The sequence below is a fragment of the Dermatophagoides pteronyssinus genome, unplaced genomic scaffold (genome assembly GCF_027571235.1).
Source record: "Dermatophagoides pteronyssinus isolate colony J.1.1.1.1 unplaced genomic scaffold, Derpt_VIB-CSIC_2022.12 sq0054, whole genome shotgun sequence".
NCBI lineage: Eukaryota > Metazoa > Arthropoda > Arachnida > Sarcoptiformes > Pyroglyphidae > Dermatophagoides > Dermatophagoides pteronyssinus.
In genome coordinates, this window is record NW_027461576.1 from 73,912 (window position 1) to 95,121 (window position 21,210).

General features: G+C 29.8%; 1 protein-coding gene across 1 annotated transcript; it reads right to left on the reverse strand.

Moving 5' to 3' along the window:
- Positions 1 to 8,991: 8,991 nt before the first annotated feature.
- LOC113791130 (sodium/potassium-transporting ATPase subunit alpha-like) lies at positions 8,992 to 12,838 on the reverse strand. The gene is made up of 5 exons (XM_027340862.2): positions 12,224 to 12,838; positions 12,031 to 12,144; positions 9,680 to 11,938; positions 9,478 to 9,608; positions 8,992 to 9,396 (listed from the first exon to the last, which is right to left on the reverse strand). Exons 1-5 carry the CDS (start codon positions 12,728 to 12,730, stop codon positions 9,174 to 9,176), a joined length of 3,234 nt encoding a protein of 1,077 aa, XP_027196663.2. The 5' UTR covers positions 12,731 to 12,838; the 3' UTR covers positions 8,992 to 9,173.
- Between the last annotated feature and the right edge of the window lie 8,372 nt (positions 12,839 to 21,210).

Here is a 21,210-nt window from a genome sequence, read left to right on the forward strand (position 1 = left end):
TGATGATGATGATCATGATCATTATTATTATCCCTTTTTTTCGCTTTCTTTTTTCGTCGTGGCAACAAACATCCAGAATTCACTAAATCGATATCAATTATAATAATAATAGGGTTTTTTTTCTGATGTTAAAATGAAAAATTTCTTCTTCTTTTCGAAATTCAAATTTGTTTGTTCGTCAATCATTTTGGTGCATTCAACTCAATTCAATTCAATTCGGTTCGATTTGATTTGATCAGTGGCAAAATGAAAAGAATTTTTTGAATTTTTTATAATAATAATGATGATGATGGTGTTCTCTTATCACACATTTTTTTTCATCAAATGCGAAATACGAGAGAGATTCTTTTCAACAAACAAACAAACGAAAAAACGACGAAATTCACAAATCCTTCTTCTGTATTCAAATTTTGAATAAAAAAAAACGTAATTTTACATTCGCAAAATTCATTGCTTATCAAGATTTGCTTGGAAAAAAACCCTGCAATAACGGTGACAAACAACATTTGAAAATAAACAAAGTTTTTTTCATTATAAATCGCTAGACGACAACATCAACATCAACAACAACAAGATTCATTCGTTTTGGATTTTTATTCAAAACTAAAATGAAATGGATGCAATTTATTCTGCTGTTATAAAAAAAGAAGTCAACAAAAAAAAACTCAATTGAAGAGATTTTTGTTGTTGTTGTCGGGGATTCTGTATGCCACGAGCAATGTTCATTATTTTTTCCACTATATCCACACACGAATATGCACACACGGTGCAAATGGATTTTTTTTTGTTGTCGAAACATTTCCCATTTAAATTTTAAAAATTTAAATTTTTTTTCGAAAGAAAAAACAACAAATGTTCCGACAAACAAAACAACATCATTTTTGGTTGTCATTATGCTGAAAGTTACCGACGAAAAAACTGAATAATTTGTTGTTGTTTTTCTCGCTTTTGAAACATCATTAATTTTTCACTTTATTTTTCGCTTTATTTTGACTTTTTTCTCAATAGAAACAAAAAGATGCTTCTGGGTTGTTGTTTATCGTTTCACCATCATCATTGTTTTTTATGTTTTCAATTCCTGAATCCATAATTATAATTAATGTGGTAATTTTCTTTTCTTTGTTTATGGAAAATTTATTTCCGAAAATATTTCTCTAATGTTGTTTTCGAAAAAAAACGATAAAATGCCTTACCTATATCATCAGTTTTTAGTAGTTTTTTGTTGTTGTTGGAAATGAATAAGTATCGCCCATAATAATAATGATAATAATGATAATCATTATGTTTTGTTCGGGTTTTTCTCGTTCGTTTCTCTCTTCTGCTGGGTATAATGAACATTAATAAATTATTTGGTTCATTAATTTCACTCCCTTGATTTCACCATCAGTGTTCAGCCAAAACGAAAGAAAGCAAAGAGAATCTGGATTATATCAAAAAACTTTATTCATTTGATGATGATGATGAGGTTAGGTTTGGTTTTTCGCCATCATTTGGTTTCCGGATCATATTCCTTTTCTTTATCTTTTTTTCTGTGTGTGAGTAATAATAGCCATAGTGTTGTTGCTGTTGTTGTATATCGGCACAATGATCGATGATAGAATAATTTCATTTTCTTTTTGACTATTTTTTTTTCTCTTCATAAAATACTTCATTATTATTATTATTATTGGGCCAGAGAAAAAAAACGTAATTATAGTGAACAATGGATGAATATCTTTCACCATTGTAAATGAATGGATCCACTGAAAATGAATCGACTATATACACACTGTGTGCGTCTGTGTTCGTGAATGGCAATGGACAAATTGGCTAATACTTTATCGCAATATCTCAATGGAATTCTATTATGTATTGCTGCTGCTGTATCGATACATAATAGAATTGATGATCCAAATGAAACATTTGCTTTCGTTGTTGTTGTTGCTGTTGCTGCTGCATTATATATTGGATTCATTTCATGGCGCATTTAACCCTTTTTTTCTCTTTCTCTCGTTTCCAATATTGTGGCAAAATAGACAGAAAAATGTCAGTTTGTATTATTTGTGAAATTTTTTTCAAACAAGATTATGTTTTTGTCTATCTATGCGTAGTAGTTTAGTGCACTGTAGAATTCACTTTGTATCAATTTTTCTTTGTGAAATGAAATGATATGATGATGATGGTGTTCGATATCAATATCCAATAGATATCCTGATAGACTAATCAATCGATTTCAGTGATAGTGAAAATGTTATATACAGGTCTCAAAGGATCATCATCATCATCGGATGATGAAACTTGCATTTTCAGATGAAAATTTACAATTTTTCCTCTATTTGTTTGTTTGGAAAAGAAATTATCGAAGTGGAAATCAAAGTCAATATTATTACTTTACTACCATATAGTGGATGAATGAAAATGAAAATGTTCAACAATAATAAAAATTCATTCAATTCTGGATTTCGAGATTGATGAATTTTATTTTATTTTTTGTTTCTTTTCTTTTCGTCTGTTAAATCCTCTTCATATAAATCGGTTTGCATCGTTAGACACACATTCGTTTACAAAGCGAAAAAATATTTCATTCATTAATGAAGATCCTGATGATGATGGTAACCATGGATTTTTTTTTCTCCCTTGATGATGATCCATGATTCCGTAATGAAAATTCAAAGTTTATTTAGAAAATTTGCAAATAACTTTGCTAATTTTCAACAACCACCATGACTTGACGCTCGAAGAAAAAGCTCGATGATACACGCTCAACATTTTCATCTGAAATAAATAAAAAATCCAATGTTAATTACCATATAATTAACATTGGGATATTTTCTCTGATGTTATTTTGGCTGATGAACAAGATTTTCTCTTCCTCATCATCGAGATGATGATGATCAAGTCTTGTGCCCAATGAATCTAAAATCTTGATGCTTGTTAATGACAATTAATGTTTGTTGTTGTTTGCTGTTTGAAGAAATAAAAGATGAACTAAAAAGCTGAATATTCAACCGGAATTGGATTTTTTTTTCAAATTTTGAGTTTTTTTTCACAGAAACAAATACAAGTAGCAAACATCATCAACAGAAGCAGGCACCCAAATGATGATGATGATAGCTACTTGAATCAATGATGAACGATCATTGATGATGATGCAAAGCATCCACACTCTAAACCATCACAATGATGCTAAACACAGCAGAAACAGCAGTGTTTTTTGTTACTTTAGTGAATCGCGATATCTATTTGGGAGAATTCTTCCCTTATTTAAAGAATGATTAATTTTGAATTTATTCAAATGTTTTTTGCTGCGCCATCCATCCATCCAATCAAATTCCATTCATTGAATTTATTGAATTGAATTGAAAATTTTCTGTTTTTTTCGAAATGTTCAAAAGAGATTTATTCACTCAGTGTCAGTTGCGTAGGTTATTTTTCTGAATGAAATTTTTAACTTTTTTCGCCTGCTACCATCATCATCATCGAATGATGAATGGTTTTTGAACATCGTTTTGATAAACTCCCGAAAATTTTTTGATTTAATTTTCATTGATTTGGATACTTTTTTCGGAAAGAAAAGAAACGAATGAATCTCTATGACAGGTTGATCTTTCTACCTTTATACAGGGTGATTTTTTTTCTGAATCTTGATTTTTTTTTTTGTTTAATAATATTCATATTTTTTCTCTCTTGTCCATTATAATAATAATGATAATGATAATCAAATTTGCCTGCAGGGTCGTTGATGATGTAAAGGTTATTTCATGAAAAAATTTTATATTTACAAAGTTTGAATGAAAAAAAAGTACAAAGGTCATGTGTTATGTGTGTGTGTAGATGATGTTTTGGCTTGCTGTCAATGTCCTCATAATGATAATGATGAACATCGGACTAAAACAAGAGGAAAAAAAGGTTGTTTTTCGGTTTTCGGTTTGAAGAAGATGATGTTTCATGTTTGAAATGTTTCAATTCTAATTAGAAAAAACAAAAAACAAAATTGTTTCGTTTGATTAAGTTGTCATTTCAGTTTGTGTGTTGAATGATGATGGTTTGGAAAACTGAAAAACATTTTTTGGAAATCTAGTCATGTCTAGTGTGAGATTGACTGGCTGTTTTTGTGTGGAAAACAAGTTATGTTAAACACATGCAAATACGGCTTATGCAAATTGATTGCAGATTATTTTTGGGAAAAACGAAACGAAACGAAAAACCTGAAGAAGACATTATCCAATTGTGTTTGTTTGCTTGCTTGTTTGCTTATTGTCCATCCTGTCCATTCATTCATTCATTCATTCAATTTCAATTCAGAGATTAAAAAGCATTTAAGCATGAAAAATGAAGCTTTGAAACATAGATAAATGAAGTTACGTTACGTGTTTATCTTTGATCTATTTAACTCTGAATCGAATGATAAATATTATGCAGAATTTTTTGAAAAAAAATTTACTGATCCGACACACGATACACAGATGACATGACATGTTCGTTTGATGTCTTCATAATGACGATGATGAGGATTTTTTTCTGTTGAAAACTTTCTAATTGTTTTTCCAATGTTATCTAACCTTTCTTTCTTTCTTTCTGGATGGTAAAACGATAACAAACATTATCATTATATCAAAGCAATTTGCATTTTTTTTCATTCTGACTATTCATTTCTCTAATTATTTTTCTGTTTTTTTCGCTAATAATTATTGCTATGAAACGAATGAAAAGCGAAAAGAGAAAGAATAAAAACGTCATCTGTTTGACACTGTAAAAATGAAATGAAATGAAATGTCTATTGTTTTTTCCATTCTCTCTCTATGGCTATATAGTCCATTCATTCTGTCATTCATTCATTATCATCATCATCATTAGGCGAAAATAATATTCGCGATGATTCTCCGAATGACTTTGTTGTTTTCCACTGTTTTTTCCACTGATGTTTTTTAATTAGTCAAAAATGTTTTATGGACATTTTTTTGTTTTGCTTGTTAATAGAAAATAAGTGCTTTTTTTTGTTTGCTTGCATCCAAGAGAAAATGATTCACATTTTTGTTTGTTCAACTAGAAGAATTTTTCTGTTGCTGTTGATCCATTGAACATTTTTTTTTTTTTTTTGATTGTATTATGCAGATATGGTGAAAATAGAGAGAAAGTGATGAAAAAGAAATAATGATGAAAATGATAGATGGACATCGTGGGTTCGCGTTTGTATGTTTGTATGTCCATTTTATTCATTCAGTCTAAAAGATTTCAATAATAATAAGCATCGATCGATATACCGACTTTGTGTGAATATAATTAATGATCATTATTCTTTTCTGATTATTGATTTTTGATCGATTATTGATTTTCTATTTTCCGACTGGATCATTATTATTGAATAACAGCAACTATTGAACCAAAAAGAAAACGAACCAGAAAAAAATTATCAAATTCAAATGAATATCTGCTTTGCACTAGAAAAACAAACAAAACATTTATGCACTTTGCGCATAAACAAACACACACACACACATTATTCAATTTACAGTAAAATTTTCTTTCTCAATTTTATCATCATCATCATTTAGAACTAAAAAAAAATTCTCCATAAGTGTGAATCAATTTATCCCGAATGTTGTTGTTGATGACATTAAGACACACTTTTTTTTACTCATCTAGAATTTATTCATTGATAATGATGATTATGGTGAATGAATGAATGAATGAATGATAAACATGAACTTGCTCTTAACGAACAAAAGTTTCATTCATTTTTTCTACTTAACTTACATTTTCTCTCTCAGTCTCTCATTTCACTTATTTCGAGGATAACCGAAAAAAAATCTAGTCAATTTTGACTTGCTCGACTTGATTCAGTTTCGGTTTGTGTTTAATGGCGCGTTAGGTGAATCTGTTTTTCTTGTTTTTTTTTCTGGATTTAGGCAAACAAAGCAAACACACAGAATGATGCTAAACACTTCGCGCGCACTTTTGCATTTCATTTTCGTTTTTTTGACTGAATTTTGAATCTTGGTTTTTTTCTCTTATTTCACCACTGAGTGTCATGAAATTAACTTTTTCTAAACCACGATTGGTGGTGGTGGTTTTCCTGTAATGATTGAAAAATTTCCAAAAATCTAATTTTTCAAAAGTCAAACTTTTTTTTTCGATGCAAGAATTTTTTGCAAAATTTTAATTGCTTTTTCTCTGTTCTCCGCCAACCCATTCAGTTCATTCTATTTTAACTCTTTTTGTCTTTTTTTCAATCGAAGAAAATTAAACATCATTTTACGATTTGTCGCACAAAACATTAAGAAGAGAAGCAAGTGAATGAAGAAAATAAATGACAAAAAGGATGCTATTTTCGATAGGAAATTTGAGAATCATCATTTAACCCTTTTTTTTTTTTTTTGGTGGAGAGAAGAAAACAAAAATGAGATTTTCTTTTCTCTTTAATGAGTGACGATGATATTATTATCTTCTTATCATCATCATCAAGGATGTTTAGCAATTTACAGAAAGCAAAAATAAAAAAACGAAAGCATCATCATTTCTTTTCTTTTGTTTTTTGTTTGTAATTAATTTGCTGACGGATAAAAAACAATTTGCTATAAACAAAATCATTATCTTTGCATTGTTTTTAAACTTAACAACAACAAAACAGCAACAGCAAACCATTCAAATATAAGCCATATTTTTAGATTCGTCCATTGATCGATTGCAAAGAGGAATTTAATTCGATGACCATTATCATCATCCGGGCATTATCATAATCTACATTTTATTATCATTAATAATTTTTTCTCCATAATCATCATCATCATTATTAATAATAATAAATCCTATCATCATTAACATTTCTTTCATACAAACACATAGTTTTATCGATATAGGGTGATCGTATTTTTCTGTTTTGTAATCCTTTCGGTTCAATAATTTTCAAATTTGAATGACGGAAATGAGAACGGAAATGATAACGATTATTTTTGTGTGTAATTGGCAAAAAACGAAAAATTCATTTCCATCAAGGGAAAATAAATAAACATGGATCTCTCTGTACCGATGTTAACGACCAATATATTTTTGGGCTTGACACATTTGAAAAAAGGCAAAAAAAATGGACAACAACAACAACGACGATATTAACTCAATTTGCGAAAAAAGTAAAATTTCGCTGAATTATTTAGTAGAGAAAATGTTTGTTTGTTTGTTTTTCCAAAATGGCCAGCCGTTTTATATAACAGCCGGCTTGTTGGATAATATTCGTGTGTCTATCATCATCATCATCGTTGTCGTTTGCTTGTTTGGAATTTCTAGAATATTCTCTCGGTTGTTTCAACACCAACAACCGATGATGATGAAAAACTCCTACGCATATTTTCAGGTTCAACAAAAACAACATGGCTGTCACTCTGTTGTTGTTGTTTTTTTTTTGGTTCCAAGAGGCTTTGAAATCGATAAATCAACTTTCGATTTGTTTTTTGTTTTTGGTGTAGAGAAAATCCATCTATCAAAATTATATTTTGCTGTTGTTGTTTTTCTGAGGTATATTTTATGCAAAACAGTATTTCTAGCTGTCGATTGTTGTTGTTTGTTGTTGTTGTTGATTCTTCATTAATTATTAATTAATAAAAAAGTTGTTGTTGTTGATTTTGACAACAACAACAATAACAACAAAACAACAACAAACCCTGATACAAATGGCGGAAAATTCCAGCGGAAAAAAAACAAGGAAATTTTCAATATTTCAACGTTTTATAACCTAAACTTTTTAAAATTAAATTCTCCTTTGCATAGGAATGAATATAGTGGATGACATCTTTACCATCACTAACACACAGAACAACAGCAACCTAGAAACTGAGATGTAAAGTAATTTTCTATGCTGCTTTAGTTGTTGTTGTTGTTGTCAATGATATTGGTTGCAAATGAAATTTGAATTGACTGACTGAATTGACTGAATTGACTGAATTGACTGAACTGAATATATTTATTCACATTTAATTTTCCACATTGACTATCTATCTATGTGTTTTTGGTGAAAACATTGAGGGGGTTCATTCCATTTATTTCATTTAAGCTTTTGCTATTCTCTCTATTTACGCGATTCCATTATATTATTAACTTTCATTCATTTCATTTCATTTCAAACGACAAAATCTTCTTAACTTTTTTCGTTTCTCGTTTCTCTTCTTTTATAATATTGAACCATGTTGGGCTGAACATTGAAAAGAGAGATGCAAAAAACTCTTTGACTACTTATTTTTTCGCAGTCTGATCACTATGTTGTAATTTAGACTTTTTATTAGATTAGATTTTTTTGTTTGGGCAATGTGTTTCGATTCTTTTTCGATATTTTGAATGAATTGAACGACAACAACAACAACAGCAGCAACAAAAGAATGTTCACTTGGGTTCCAATTGATAATAATAATAATAATAAAAGCAGAATCGAGCTATTAAAATTCCAAAAAATGATCGAACGAAAAAAGAGAGAATTTCGAATGTATTGCAATACCCAATGACTGCTGAATGTAGTTGTAAGAGAATTCCGTAAATTGTCAATGTTTGGCAGAGAAGAATCGTAGATTCTATATTCTCTCTTTATTTCTACGATTCTACGCAGCGCTGTGGCTGTTGTCGATAATAATTAATTTTCAATACAAAACAAAAAGGAAAAGTAAAAGGAAATTATTATCATTTCGATTTCGATCATTTTCGAGCCAAAAAAAAATCTAATTTGATTATATCATATAGAAATGATGATGATAATAAAACCTTGCACCATTCTCCATTATTAACACCGTTTGCCATACACCCACGCACAAACAAACAAACAAACAAAGCGAAGCGAATGAATAACAAAAAGTGAGAAAATAGGAAATTCTTTGATTCCATTCTATCATTGTCGAAATAATATTATCGATCGAAAAACAAAGCGAAAAAATAATAACGAAACGATGTTCAAGTATGAATGGTTCGTTCACCTTTGTTCATTTTTTTTTGCTCGTCTTGTTTTATTCATTTTTCTTATAAAATTAGGAATGAAAATTAACATAAGGAATTTGCAAACAACAAGAAGAATATTCCGTTAATAATGATAATAATATGAATTGACAAAGCTGATTTTCTGATTTGTTTTCATTCATATTTTTGATTAGCTCAAGTCTGATTATGAATGAATGAATTCCAAGTTTCTGCTGCTGCTGTTTGGCTGTTTTTGTTTTTTAAGCCAATAATTCTTTACCAAAAAATGATGATGAATAACGACGAATAATCCATTTACGAAATTCTTCATACAGAAACATTAAAAACATAAATGGTAATGCCCATACAATACTTGGCCAATTAACTGGATTTGTTTGCATCACTTGATTCAATACAGGAGTATAGATGAATGTTGCTGCTAGTCCTGTTTCAAATATGATGCTAAAATTAAGTACCCAATTACTGATCAGCGAAAAAAAAATTGGAAAAAAAATTTCATGATTTTGATCAGAAAAAAATGAAATAGAAAAATAACTTAATCACCTCATTCCATGTCGAAAAATTGATACACGTCTTGTTTTACAAACAATAACATCCATCCATTGCATAACAATTATTCCGGCAAAATAAGCACTTTGAGCTTCGATTTGTATTGATTTTCGTTCCTCGAATGTCTGTGTAAATGTGTGGATTTTGTTGAAAAAAAGAATGAAAAAAAAATAAAAAACAAAAACAAAAAACAAACCGTTTGAATGTAATTCCAATGATATCTGGAAGATGTTTGAAAATCAATACGTGGTAATGTATCATTATGATTATTCCAACGATGTTGTGTACCAATTAACATTAATGGTGAATAACCATTAAAAAACATTGAAATAAAATAGGAAAAAAATGCAGCCGAACTAATCATAATTCCAATTGTTAAATATGCACGTTGTAATAATTTACTATCAACCATACGATCTTTTTTTGAATTTCTTGGTCCAATATTCATAATATCATCTTCAGATTTTTCATATGCTAATGATATTGCAGGTACCATATCAGTACCTAATGCAATTAATAATGCTGTTGGTGTTGAAATAGCTAATGGTATACCAATAATAGCATATAAAATGAATGGATAAATTGTTGTTACATTACCGGCTAAAATATATGATATTGTTTTTTTAAGATTATCAAATATACGTCTACCTTCTTCAATACCGGTAACAATTGTTGCAAAATTATCATCCAATAATATCATATCGGCTGCTTGTTTGGATACTTCCGAACCAGTTATGCCCATTGCAATACCAATATCAGCTTTTTTTAATGCTAATGAATCATTAACACCATCACCTGTAACGGCTACAATTTCACCAATAGTTTGAAATTGTTCAACAACACGTAATTTTTGTTTTGGTGATGTTCGGGCGAAAACAATTTCACCATAATCCAGAACTGAACGTAAATCTTCATCCGACATTTCTTCTAATTCATTACCAGGTATAACAATTGATCTTTGATTATTAATCATTGATGTTGTACTACGTAATGATGCAATTGATGTACCACGATGTACAGCCGAAATTATTCCACACATTTTTGCAATTGCTTGTGCTGTAATTGGATGATCACCTGTTATCATTACAACACGTATACCGGCTTGTCGACAAAGTTCAACTGCATTCCGAACATCTGGCCTTGGTGGATCAATCATTGAAACAAGGCCAAGAAATCGTAAATTTTCTAATTCAATAATTTCATCTAAATTTTTTCCATCAAATTGATATTGTTCATCAAATTCTTCTCGGGTATATTCACGATCACAAAAAGCTAATACACGTTCACCATTTGTACCATATTCACGATATACATCTTCAAACATCATTATAAAACTATTATCAATTGGTACGGTTTTACCTTCATCATTTACACGCCATTTACAATGTTCCAGGATTCTTTCTGGTGCACCTTTCATAACAAGAAAATTATTTGAAAATAATCCTGTATTTGGATTATTTCGTCGATGTATTGAATATTGATATTTTGTCAATGAACTAAATGGTTTTTCAGCTAATTTTGGATATAATTGTCGATATTGTTCAACTGAACCAATAGATTCTTCTAAAAATTTCATAATAGCTGTTTCAGATGCATCACCTAATGTTTTACGATTTTTTATAATAGGATTATCATCAAGAAATTCAGCTCTTGAACAAAGCATTGAACAACGTTTTAATGCCAACCAATCCAATCGTTGTTTGATTTGTTCATTTTCTTCTTCATCCAAACATAGCATTCCATTACGATTAGCATAACTATCTGTACCGAACCAAAGATGTTCAACTGTCATACGATTTTGTGTTAATGTACCAGTTTTATCAGTACATATAACTGATGTTGAACCTAATGTTTCAACTGCTTCTAAATGTTTTACCATACAATTTTTTGCTGCCATACGTTTTGCAGCAACTGTTAATACAACAGTTAATGCAGGTAACAATCCTTCAGGTACATTACCAACAGTAATACCAATCATTAATATGAATGCAGCAAATAATGTTTGACCAAAATAAATAGTTAGGCCGAAAAATAAACCACCACTTAATAATGATATTATTGTTATAATATTAACAAAAAATGATATTTCCCGTGCGATTGGTGTTGTTTGTTCACCAATATTCGATACAATTGATGCCAGGTCACCAATAACTGTATTATCACCGGTTGCAATTATAATACCAATACCACTACCATCAGTACAATTTGTTGAAAAAAATGCTAAATTTGTTGCTTCCAAATATGATTGATTTTCATTATCGGATCGTTCAATTGTACGTAGTAATGGTTTTGATTCACCTGTTATTGATGAATTATCAATTTTCATACTATCTGAATGTATTATACGTATATCAGCTGGTATACGATCACCTGCATTACAATAAACAATATCACCAATAACTAATTGTTCAGCAAGTATTTCTTGTTTTCTACCATTACGTAATACGAATGCATTCTATTTTGTTTGTTTTGTTTTGTTTTTTGTAGAAAAATTGAAAGTTTGGTTGGTTGATTGATGGGTCAGCAAACTTCTAAATAATAACTTACCTGTGGTGTCATTTGTTTAAATGATTTAAACACTTTTGAACTGGACATTTGTTGATAATAGGAAAATAAACCGGTCATAACTACGGTAAATATTAATGCACCACCTAAATATGCCTGAATTTTTTAAAAAAGTAAAAAAAAAGTAACGTGAGAAACATCTTCAAAAAAACACAACAATCAATGGACATCTTACATCTTCTTTTTTATGTTCAATAAAAAATGAAACAAAACTAGCCAAACCGGCAAACCAAAGTAACAATGCAAAACCACTGGTCATTTCTTTCAAAAACAAAAGATACCATGGTTTGGATTTTGGTGGTGTAAATGTATTCAGACCATCTCTTTCTAAACGTTGAATTACTTCACGTTCATCTAAACCATTTACCGATGATGTTTGATATTTTTCCATTACTTCTTCAACAGTCAAAAGATGATCGATTATTTTATTTTTTGAATTTTTTTCAATGTTTGCTCGGGATGTTGATTGTTGTTGTTGTTGTTCGGCTAATTGCTCTGGTTCTGGTCGTTCTACATTGATCACTAATGAATTTTCCAATCCATCATCAATACGAACACGTTTTCGTATTGGTGATGATCGTGAACGTTGTCTTGATGATAATGTTGTCGATGTTGTTGGTTGTTGTTGTTGATCAAATTCATGGATTTCATCATCGTCGAATGGATTCATCTTTTTGGCCATTTTTTCTTTTGCAGAAGATTCAAAAATCAATCAACAAAGATAGAATAATAAAGTCATCACATCAATCAAACGCCAAATGAAATGGAAAAACATCAGCAAAAAATTTTTCAAAAAAAAAAATCGAAAAAAACTCCCCTCCTTTGTCTCATCGATTTCAAAATGATAATCGATCAGTTTTTTTTGTGTGTTGGATCAAATCATATTGGAAACACTATGGTAACAAAACAAACGAAACACTTTTTCTTTTGCTTTGGGTTTCGTAATGAGAATCATCATTTCCTATATGGTTAATTAAAAAAAAAACATTATCTGTCTTTTTGTCTTTGCGTGGAGTGGGTGTAAATATTAATCAATTTTTTTCGTTTCGCTAATGAAACGTATCATATCAAATTACTACGTCGTCGTTGTTGTTTTTTTTTCGGGTCAAACATAAAGAATTTGAAAATTTTCTCACGGGTTAAGTTATTTACGAAAAAATTCATCTTTTTTCACTCAAATTACACAAGAAGATTCCATTTGACACTTGTTTTTTTTCGGTCATAAAAATCTTTTTTTTTTCTCAAACAACAACCAGAAGAAAATCATTTAGTTCAACTCTTTCCCACGTTTATTGGCGTGAAAAAAAATTGAAAAATTTCATTCAAAAAAACCAAAAAAAAAAAGATCAGAGTTAATCAAAGATTTTCTTGTTTTTCCTCCAAAAACCAAATTTTTGTTTGTTTATTTTCAAATTTTTTTTCCAAAAAAAATCAAACGCGTGTTTATTTTGTTTTGTTCAAAATCAAATCTGTAAATCAGAAGATTGCCTCATGTCACTAATGATGTTTATTTTTTGAAATTCAATTTCAAAAAATTTTCAATTTTAAAATTTTTCTATGTGTTATCATTGCCAATCACACACAAACACACACACACACACACAGACAGATATTCGTAAATGACACACGACATTGTTGTTGTTGATGAAAAGAGGATTTTTTTCAATTTTTTCAATTTTAAAAAAAATTGAAAAATTCAACGAAAAATTCAATAATCAACGAATGATGTCAAGCGTAACTCTCTGTGTGTGTGTGTGTGATGTAATGTAATGATGATTCCAGTAGCAACAAAGATCCTAGACATGCGCAAAATCAATCATATTTTTTCCCCTTGGTTTCTAAATCAAATCAGTAAATGGAGAGAAAAAAAAACAGTGCTAATTAATCATCATTTAATTAGTGTAAAATACGGTGGCGATGGTGAGGATGAAATGTAATTTTAGACAGGCCAGGGAAAGTTACAAATGTGAAATAAATGTGTTTTTGGGAAAAACTGATTAACAATTTTTATGCTAATTTTTTTCCAAATGTGCGCTATATAAATATTAATGATGATGATATTTGATCCAAAAGAAAGTTTCATTTTTGCCATCATCTATTTCATTTTCTCTCAAAATAAGATGTTTGAAAATGTTTTTTGTTTCCATTTTCCAAGCTTTTTTTCCGCAATTTCAGCAATTTTTCCCTAGGTTTTTCCTTCACTGTGGATTTAAACAAACGAAAGAAGCAGGTTTCTAGCATCCAATTTGAATGTGAAACAAGGGAAACAGGCGAAAAGAAAATCCATAAAACCAATTTGCATTTCCGTGTTGTTTTTTTTCATTCATTCATTTCCCTGTTGTGTGTATGAGCTTAAAAAACAACTGGGCAAAAAAAAAAAATGCGGATAAATATAGCATCCAACCGAGTTTTTTTCCATTGATTTTCAATTTTTTTTTCTCCAATACCCGAAATCGATTGTGTTTGAACAAAAAAAATACCGATTTTTTTTGGATCAACAAAAATCTGTTATTCAACAGAGAAAAAGTTTTCCCGGAAAAACAACAAAATCCTTATAACCCGGGTTTTTTGTTTTGAATTTCAAAAAATTCAAAAAACCCCTATCCAGTATTGACAATGCATCAATCAATTTTTCAAATGTTCCACCAACAGCTAAAACTTTTTTGGAACAAAATGGAACATTCCACGCACGCATTGGTTTCTATGGTTCCAATGCTTATGAGGGGAAAAAATAAGGGAAAAAAAGCAAAGGTTTACCGTTCGTTTCAACGACAACATCAAACACACATTTGACAATGACATATGACGTAATAACCGTATCACCATAGCAAAAAAAAAAATAATAATCCTTTAAAAAAAGGTTTTCAATCTTCATTTGATGACATGAACACAATTTGGTTCAATCTTTTATGTTCCATCGAAAGTAAGAAAAAAACTTCAATCAGTCGATCATCGTTGTAGAAAAGTTTTTCATTTTGAAAAATTTTTCACTGGTTTTTTTTCATTCAAAAAAACAAACCAGCGATGCTCAAGACCCGTTAGTCAACCCTGAAATTTTTTTTCTCATTGACTGAATGGGTGAGTCTGAATTGGAACTAAAAAAACTGAAAAAAAATTCAACAAAAACAAACTGATTTGAATAGACCAAATGGATGAATGAATGAATGGCTTGTGCACGCTATTCAAAAAAACATCATTTTTGTTTCCCCATTGATAACGACATCCTTTTTTATTTCGCTTTTTTCGAAAATCCCGAACCCAACCCGATTGAAAAATCTTTTTAATGAAAAGAAAATGAATAGAGTGTGTGGATGGGGAAAATGAGGGGGGAAGAAATTTGCATAATTTACATCACCAACGTTGTAGTTGCACAGAAAAAATCACATCTTCACTAATGAATTTCAACAAAAAATCGCAAAATTGGAAATTTTTGAATTGAGGAACATGAATGAATGAATGGAAAAAACATTAAAAATTATGCACAAAATGCAATATGCAATGAATTATTTCCCTTAGGCCCATAATAATGATGATGATGTTTTTTAGCCAGAATTGAATAAAGCAAAATTTCCATTTCATTTCATTTGAAATTTTCCAATTTATTTTAACGAGAAAAAAGAAAAAATTTTGAAATTAAAACAGCCGCATCCAAATACACTGATGTTTTCGAAATCAATGGCAAAAAAAATAACGGTCCCAACGGTTATTTGATTGAATATTTTCTTTTTTCACAGATAATTTTTCTGTTTCTCGGCAATTCAATATAAGCAATAAATTAACATTTGATTAGCATCTAGCCAAATGTCATCATCATTTGCATATTCAGCGCAGAAATAAGGAAACATCATTCACAGAGATGTGTGATCAACCAAACTATAAAAGAGAAAAATCAAAACTAACTGATTCAAGCAAAGTGAGTGTTAAATAAAATAACCACTGATATAATGATGGTGGTGGCAATTTGTTACCTGTCTTTGATAATTTTTCACATCTCACACTCTCTGGCTATACATCCATTGCATTTCGGCTCAATTTAATTTCAATTGAAAAAAAAAGTTTCCTGAAAATCCTTATCCATGAATAAATTATTACAATCAGATGATGATGATCAGCATTGATTTCTCACACAAGGATCGCACGCTCAAGAAAAAAAAACCTTGAAGATTTGGATTTTCCCAAAGATTTTTTTCGTTGTTTTGTTGAACTTGAAAATTATTTTCTTGTCCCTGACCTTCGCTTTGTTTCTTTATTCACACCGATCACACTTTACAATTGACAAAGCAAAGTCTGTTATGTCAAGAGTCATTTTTGGTTGGTTGGTTGGTTAGTGTTTTCTTGGTTGTCACATATGATATCCATTCATTGATTTTTCGGAAAAAAAATTTCCTTTTCATATTTGATTGGTGAACAAAAAAGCGAAAACCGAACTGAAACTAAAATTTGTAAAATTTCAACAAAAAAAAAGAAACTTTTCCCGCACTCTCAATCAATTGAGTTTTTCAAAAAAAAAAATTTAAATTTTAAATTTTTTTTTTTTTTGACGTATCGTTTTTATTTCATATTTTTTTTATTTAGCTGAATGGAATTGATATTACATAATGGAAAAATGTTGGTTGTTGTATGGTGCATTACATTATGCTTATGCTTATTATGAAATTGGTTCAATTTCAAAATATTGTTTCTCTCTTTGCTTTGCCTTTGCATTTCACCCTATGTGTGTTTTTTTTTCTGTTTTTGTTTCATCATCATTTTGAATGACATAAGCATCCGTCGTTTGCATCCGTTGTTGTTTTTTTTTCAAACAAAGTTTTGGTAAAAAGAAACGAGATAGGCAAAACCCCCATATCCACATATAGAGGATGTCAAAGAGATGTGAAAAAAAATGTGAAAACCAACACAATCGGACAGGCACTATGTTAACCAGGCTTCCATACTGTTATGTTATATAATAATTCAGACAAACAAAAAACTGAAACAACAACAACAAAAAAAGGGACACCACTTTTTTTGTTTTGTTTCTTTGGAACATACCCGATTGTTATTTTTTTTCGATGATAAAAGTTTTTTATCATTATTATTGCTGTGCATAGATTGCTGCGCATAACAAACAAACAAAGGCAAAAAAAAAGGGGAAAAAAACAAAATACAATATGCAACGACGATGATGGTAAATGAATAAATAAATATCCTTCATCCATTTTTTTTCTGAATGATGTATGAAGAGAGCTAGAGAGAAAAAGTGAATGAAAATGGATGGATAGAGAGAGAGAAAAAGTATTGTTTGTTTAATATTTTATTCATCATTATTTTTTCACTCTATCTCGGTTTAGATTCAAACGTATTTTTTTTTGTTCTGGTACGGTATGGTTTGGTCTGATTGATTCATCCGTTCAGTTTGTTATTTTTTTTGGTTCAGTTGGCCCCTTTTTTTTTCCTGTTTGTGTTTGAATAAATCCATCAGAGAGATGAGAAGAGAAGAGAAGAGAAAAAAAAAATAAATGGTCGGATCAATTGGAAAATTTTCATTTCCATTTCCATTTTCAATTCAATAATACAACCCGGTTATTCAATTATTATAATGATATGTTTTAACATTAGAATTACATTAGAAATTCTTTACATTGGCCTCAATAATAATAACCAGAAAAAATTTGCTTGCTTGCTTTCTGCATTATGAATAAACGATGATTATGATGATGATGATGTGTTTTGTTTTGTTTTTTTTTACTATACAATCGATCCATAACATCAGATCACATATAATATGTATTTTATACTGGTGTTTTATACGTATCCCTTTTATCATTTTGGATTGTTCTTTTTTCTGTTTTGTTCCACGTGGACTACACTGTTTTTTGAATTTGCTTTTGTTGTTAATGCAACAAAAAAACAAAACACATATTTGAGTGACATTAGAGTTAAGAGTTTACCATCATTCAATTCAATCCATCCATCCATCCATCCAATAATCAACATTATTAATATTGATGATTTTTTATTTCTGTGTTTAGTAGAATCTTATTGACCTTAATCACTTGCATACGGTTTTTATTTGCTTGCTTGGTCGTTTCGTTTACTATTTGATGAAATGAATGACCAGATGAGCCTAAGAGCTGGAAGAATAATTTTGTTATTTTAGGCTCTAGTCAATATGGCTAAATGGAACAACTACTAATTTGTAGTTTTTTGGAACGCTTAAATACTGGTCATTTGACACACACACACACACTTATGCATGTACTCTTTCAATTATTATTATTATTAGCAGCAAAAGTAACTGTAGTTTAATTGCAATCGTATCGAATTGAATAATCCAATGATAATTATCTCGAAAAAGCAAAAAATTCATATATTATTCATTGGAGGAAAAGGAAACAAAAAGCAAAAATCATCTGGGTTTTCTGGAAATATTTTCTCTTTTCTTTTTCAATCTTCGATATTTGATAATAATCATCATATAGATTGAATAATAACAGCAACTATACTCAGACCTGGACCTTTACTAAGAATCCTTGACAATCCACTTGACAATGTTTGTTCATCATCATCAACAAAACACCACTCTATTCTTTATTCATATCATCCACTCATTCATTTTCTTTCTTTCTCTCTATGTTTCCCATTGAGAAAATACACTGTATTCATTGTTTTTGTGTGTGTATTTTGGACGTTTGGTCCATATATAAAGTTGCTTGGTTTAGTTTTTTTTCTGTTTGTTTGTCTATTTGCTTGTTTGTTTACTTTTCATTGTTTTCCTAAGCAGCAGGTTTCAAACATAATAAAATGATAAGAAAAAGAGAAGGATTCTTGATGTCGAAAAAACTAAAAGTAAAAGTAAAGAGTCTAATAATAATAATAAATCAATATGAAAAACGAAAGAAAAAAGAAAGAAAGAAGAAAACATTTCATTTTTATTATTATTCTGTTTTCATTGTGTTTGTATTCTGCTGTTATTGTTATAAATAAATAGATGTTATGACCAGAATTATGACCAAAAGAGAACCAGAATTTGGAAATTGAATCTTGTTTTTTGTTGGTCATTATTCCATCTTTGCAGAATATATTCTCTCACTCAGAATATATTTCTATTTTATTTTTTGGGTAAAAATTTTATGAACCTGAACATATTATAATGGCCATTTTTCTTCTTTTCTGTTTCTCGTTTTTTACAATTTTTGCTCCATGATTTTTTTTATTATTATCCATGACCATGTTCGAAGCAGAATAGAAAAGAAACGAAAGAGAGATTCAAACATACTGATATCCAGAAGAGAAAAAATAAATAAAACCAGATCCAGCAACCAGAGCGAAAAAAAAACATTGATGATGATGATCCATAATGATCTCCAATGACCAATGGCTAATTTTATCTGTTGAATCTTCTTTTTTTTGTGAAATTTAGTGATCATTTTGATGATCGCCCGTATTAGTCAGTTTGACTTTCTGAAAATCTAATAAAAAAACGGTAACACCATTTACAGCATTCATTCATGATATTATCTTGTTGTAGTTGTTGTTGCCTGTTTTATCGTTTTATTTTCATATCCAAAGATAGATCCGATAGATTTTGCCTTTATTTAACGTGCGTTATTTCAAATCATTAATTCTTTCTATTCGTTTCTGTTTGTTTGTTTGTTTGGCTATATGATGATGATGATGATGATGAAGATACACGCGTCATTGGTCGTGTATCAAAGATAACCGAATACCGATTTATTATTATAGCCGAATATTTTAATAAAATATCCATATAGTGTACATTGGCAAACTTGGAAAAAACACAAAGAATCTTCTTCATCAACAACATTGTCATAAGTTTTTGTTTTTTTAAAGATTTCCATTATTAACTACGCCGTCGTCCAACGAAATATTCTTATTGTTATTGTTGTTGTGTTTTTTGGTAGAAAAACGATGAAAAACAAACACATTATATAAACCATAAACCTTGAATAATGTTTTTTTTTCTCTCTCTCTCTCTTCGTTTTTACTGTTGAATCGTAGAATCGCCATTGGAAAGCCAGATGTTTTCAAGTTTTTTTTTCTGTTTGCTTGTTTGCTTGATATCTGGTTTCAGTTTTGGTTGTGTTGTTCAACCCGAATATTCTGTGCACAGAATGTTTGATGGCAAGCCCGTGAGGCTTTTATTTATGAAGGGGGTGGTGGTGAGGATGGGGAAAAAACCATCTATGCATCTGCGTGTAATGTTTTTTTTCAAAAAAACAGCACACACGAATAATCGACCGCCTTGCTTAGGGTGGAATTTTAAAAAATTTTAAAAATTTAAAATTCAAGTTTTTTTTCTCATTTCTCTCCCATCATTATTCTGGAATAAATTTTTAATGAACACAGCCGTTATGGTTCTCGAAACGAATCGTTTGCTGAGAGAAAAATTCTTGTTGTTGTTGTTGTTGTTGTTGAAAAAAAAACATTATTCTGATGCCCGAATCTTGTAGAATACAGAATTTCCCATTTACCAATCATCAATTTGCAATGAGTGAAATTAGTTCCAGGCTTTCACAAACATCCACACACACACACAAAGAGCTTTTCCAAAATGTAAAATAATAATAATAAAAAAACAAACTAATGATCATCGATTGTTTGTTAGTTAAAGTTTTATATATCCAGTAACATCATCAGGAGAGCGAGCGAGAAAAAAAAACATGATTTTTTTCTGTTGTTGTTGTTGAAAATTTTAAAATTTTTTTAAAAATTTTAAAAAACCAGAAAAAAAGAGGCACAAAAAAACTTTTGTGTTGTTCATTTCGTCTCTCTCTCTCTCTCTCTCTCTCTTTCGCTCATTCACTCTTGAAAACGATCATCATTCTTTCCCTAATGATTATGTCATTAGTCGATGATGGTTCACACACACACACCAAATGGCCTAGGCTTAAACTTTTTTTTTCATTCGTTGAAAATTAAGCATCAATTTTTGTTTGTTTGTAATGCGCGCGTGTTCATTTTTCAAAAAAAAAAAATTTTAATGAAAAAAGAAAGAAAAATTCCTGAAATTAAACATACACGAAAAAATGAATCATCAATTTAAAAAAAAAGTGTTGGACAATTAAAGTTTCTGTAAAGTTTCTCTGTGTAAGAAGGCCATTTATTAATTCATTTGACGTTTGGTTGTCAATTTTGTTCCATAATCATTGGTGTTCCTTC

Bases quoted from the DNA above. Each gene is read 5' to 3' on its own strand.
- LOC113791130 (XM_027340862.2), bottom strand. From the start codon at position 12,730: ATGGCCAAAAAGATGAATCCATTCGACGATGATGAAATCCATGAATTT. The intron at 11,939-12,030 runs GTAAGTTATTAT...CAAACAAAATAG, and splicing joins TTAAACAAATGACACCACAG to AATGCATTCGTATTACGTAA. The intron at 9,609-9,679 runs GTTTGTTTTTTG...ACATTTACACAG, and splicing joins ATTGGAATTACATTCAAACG to ACATTCGAGGAACGAAAATC.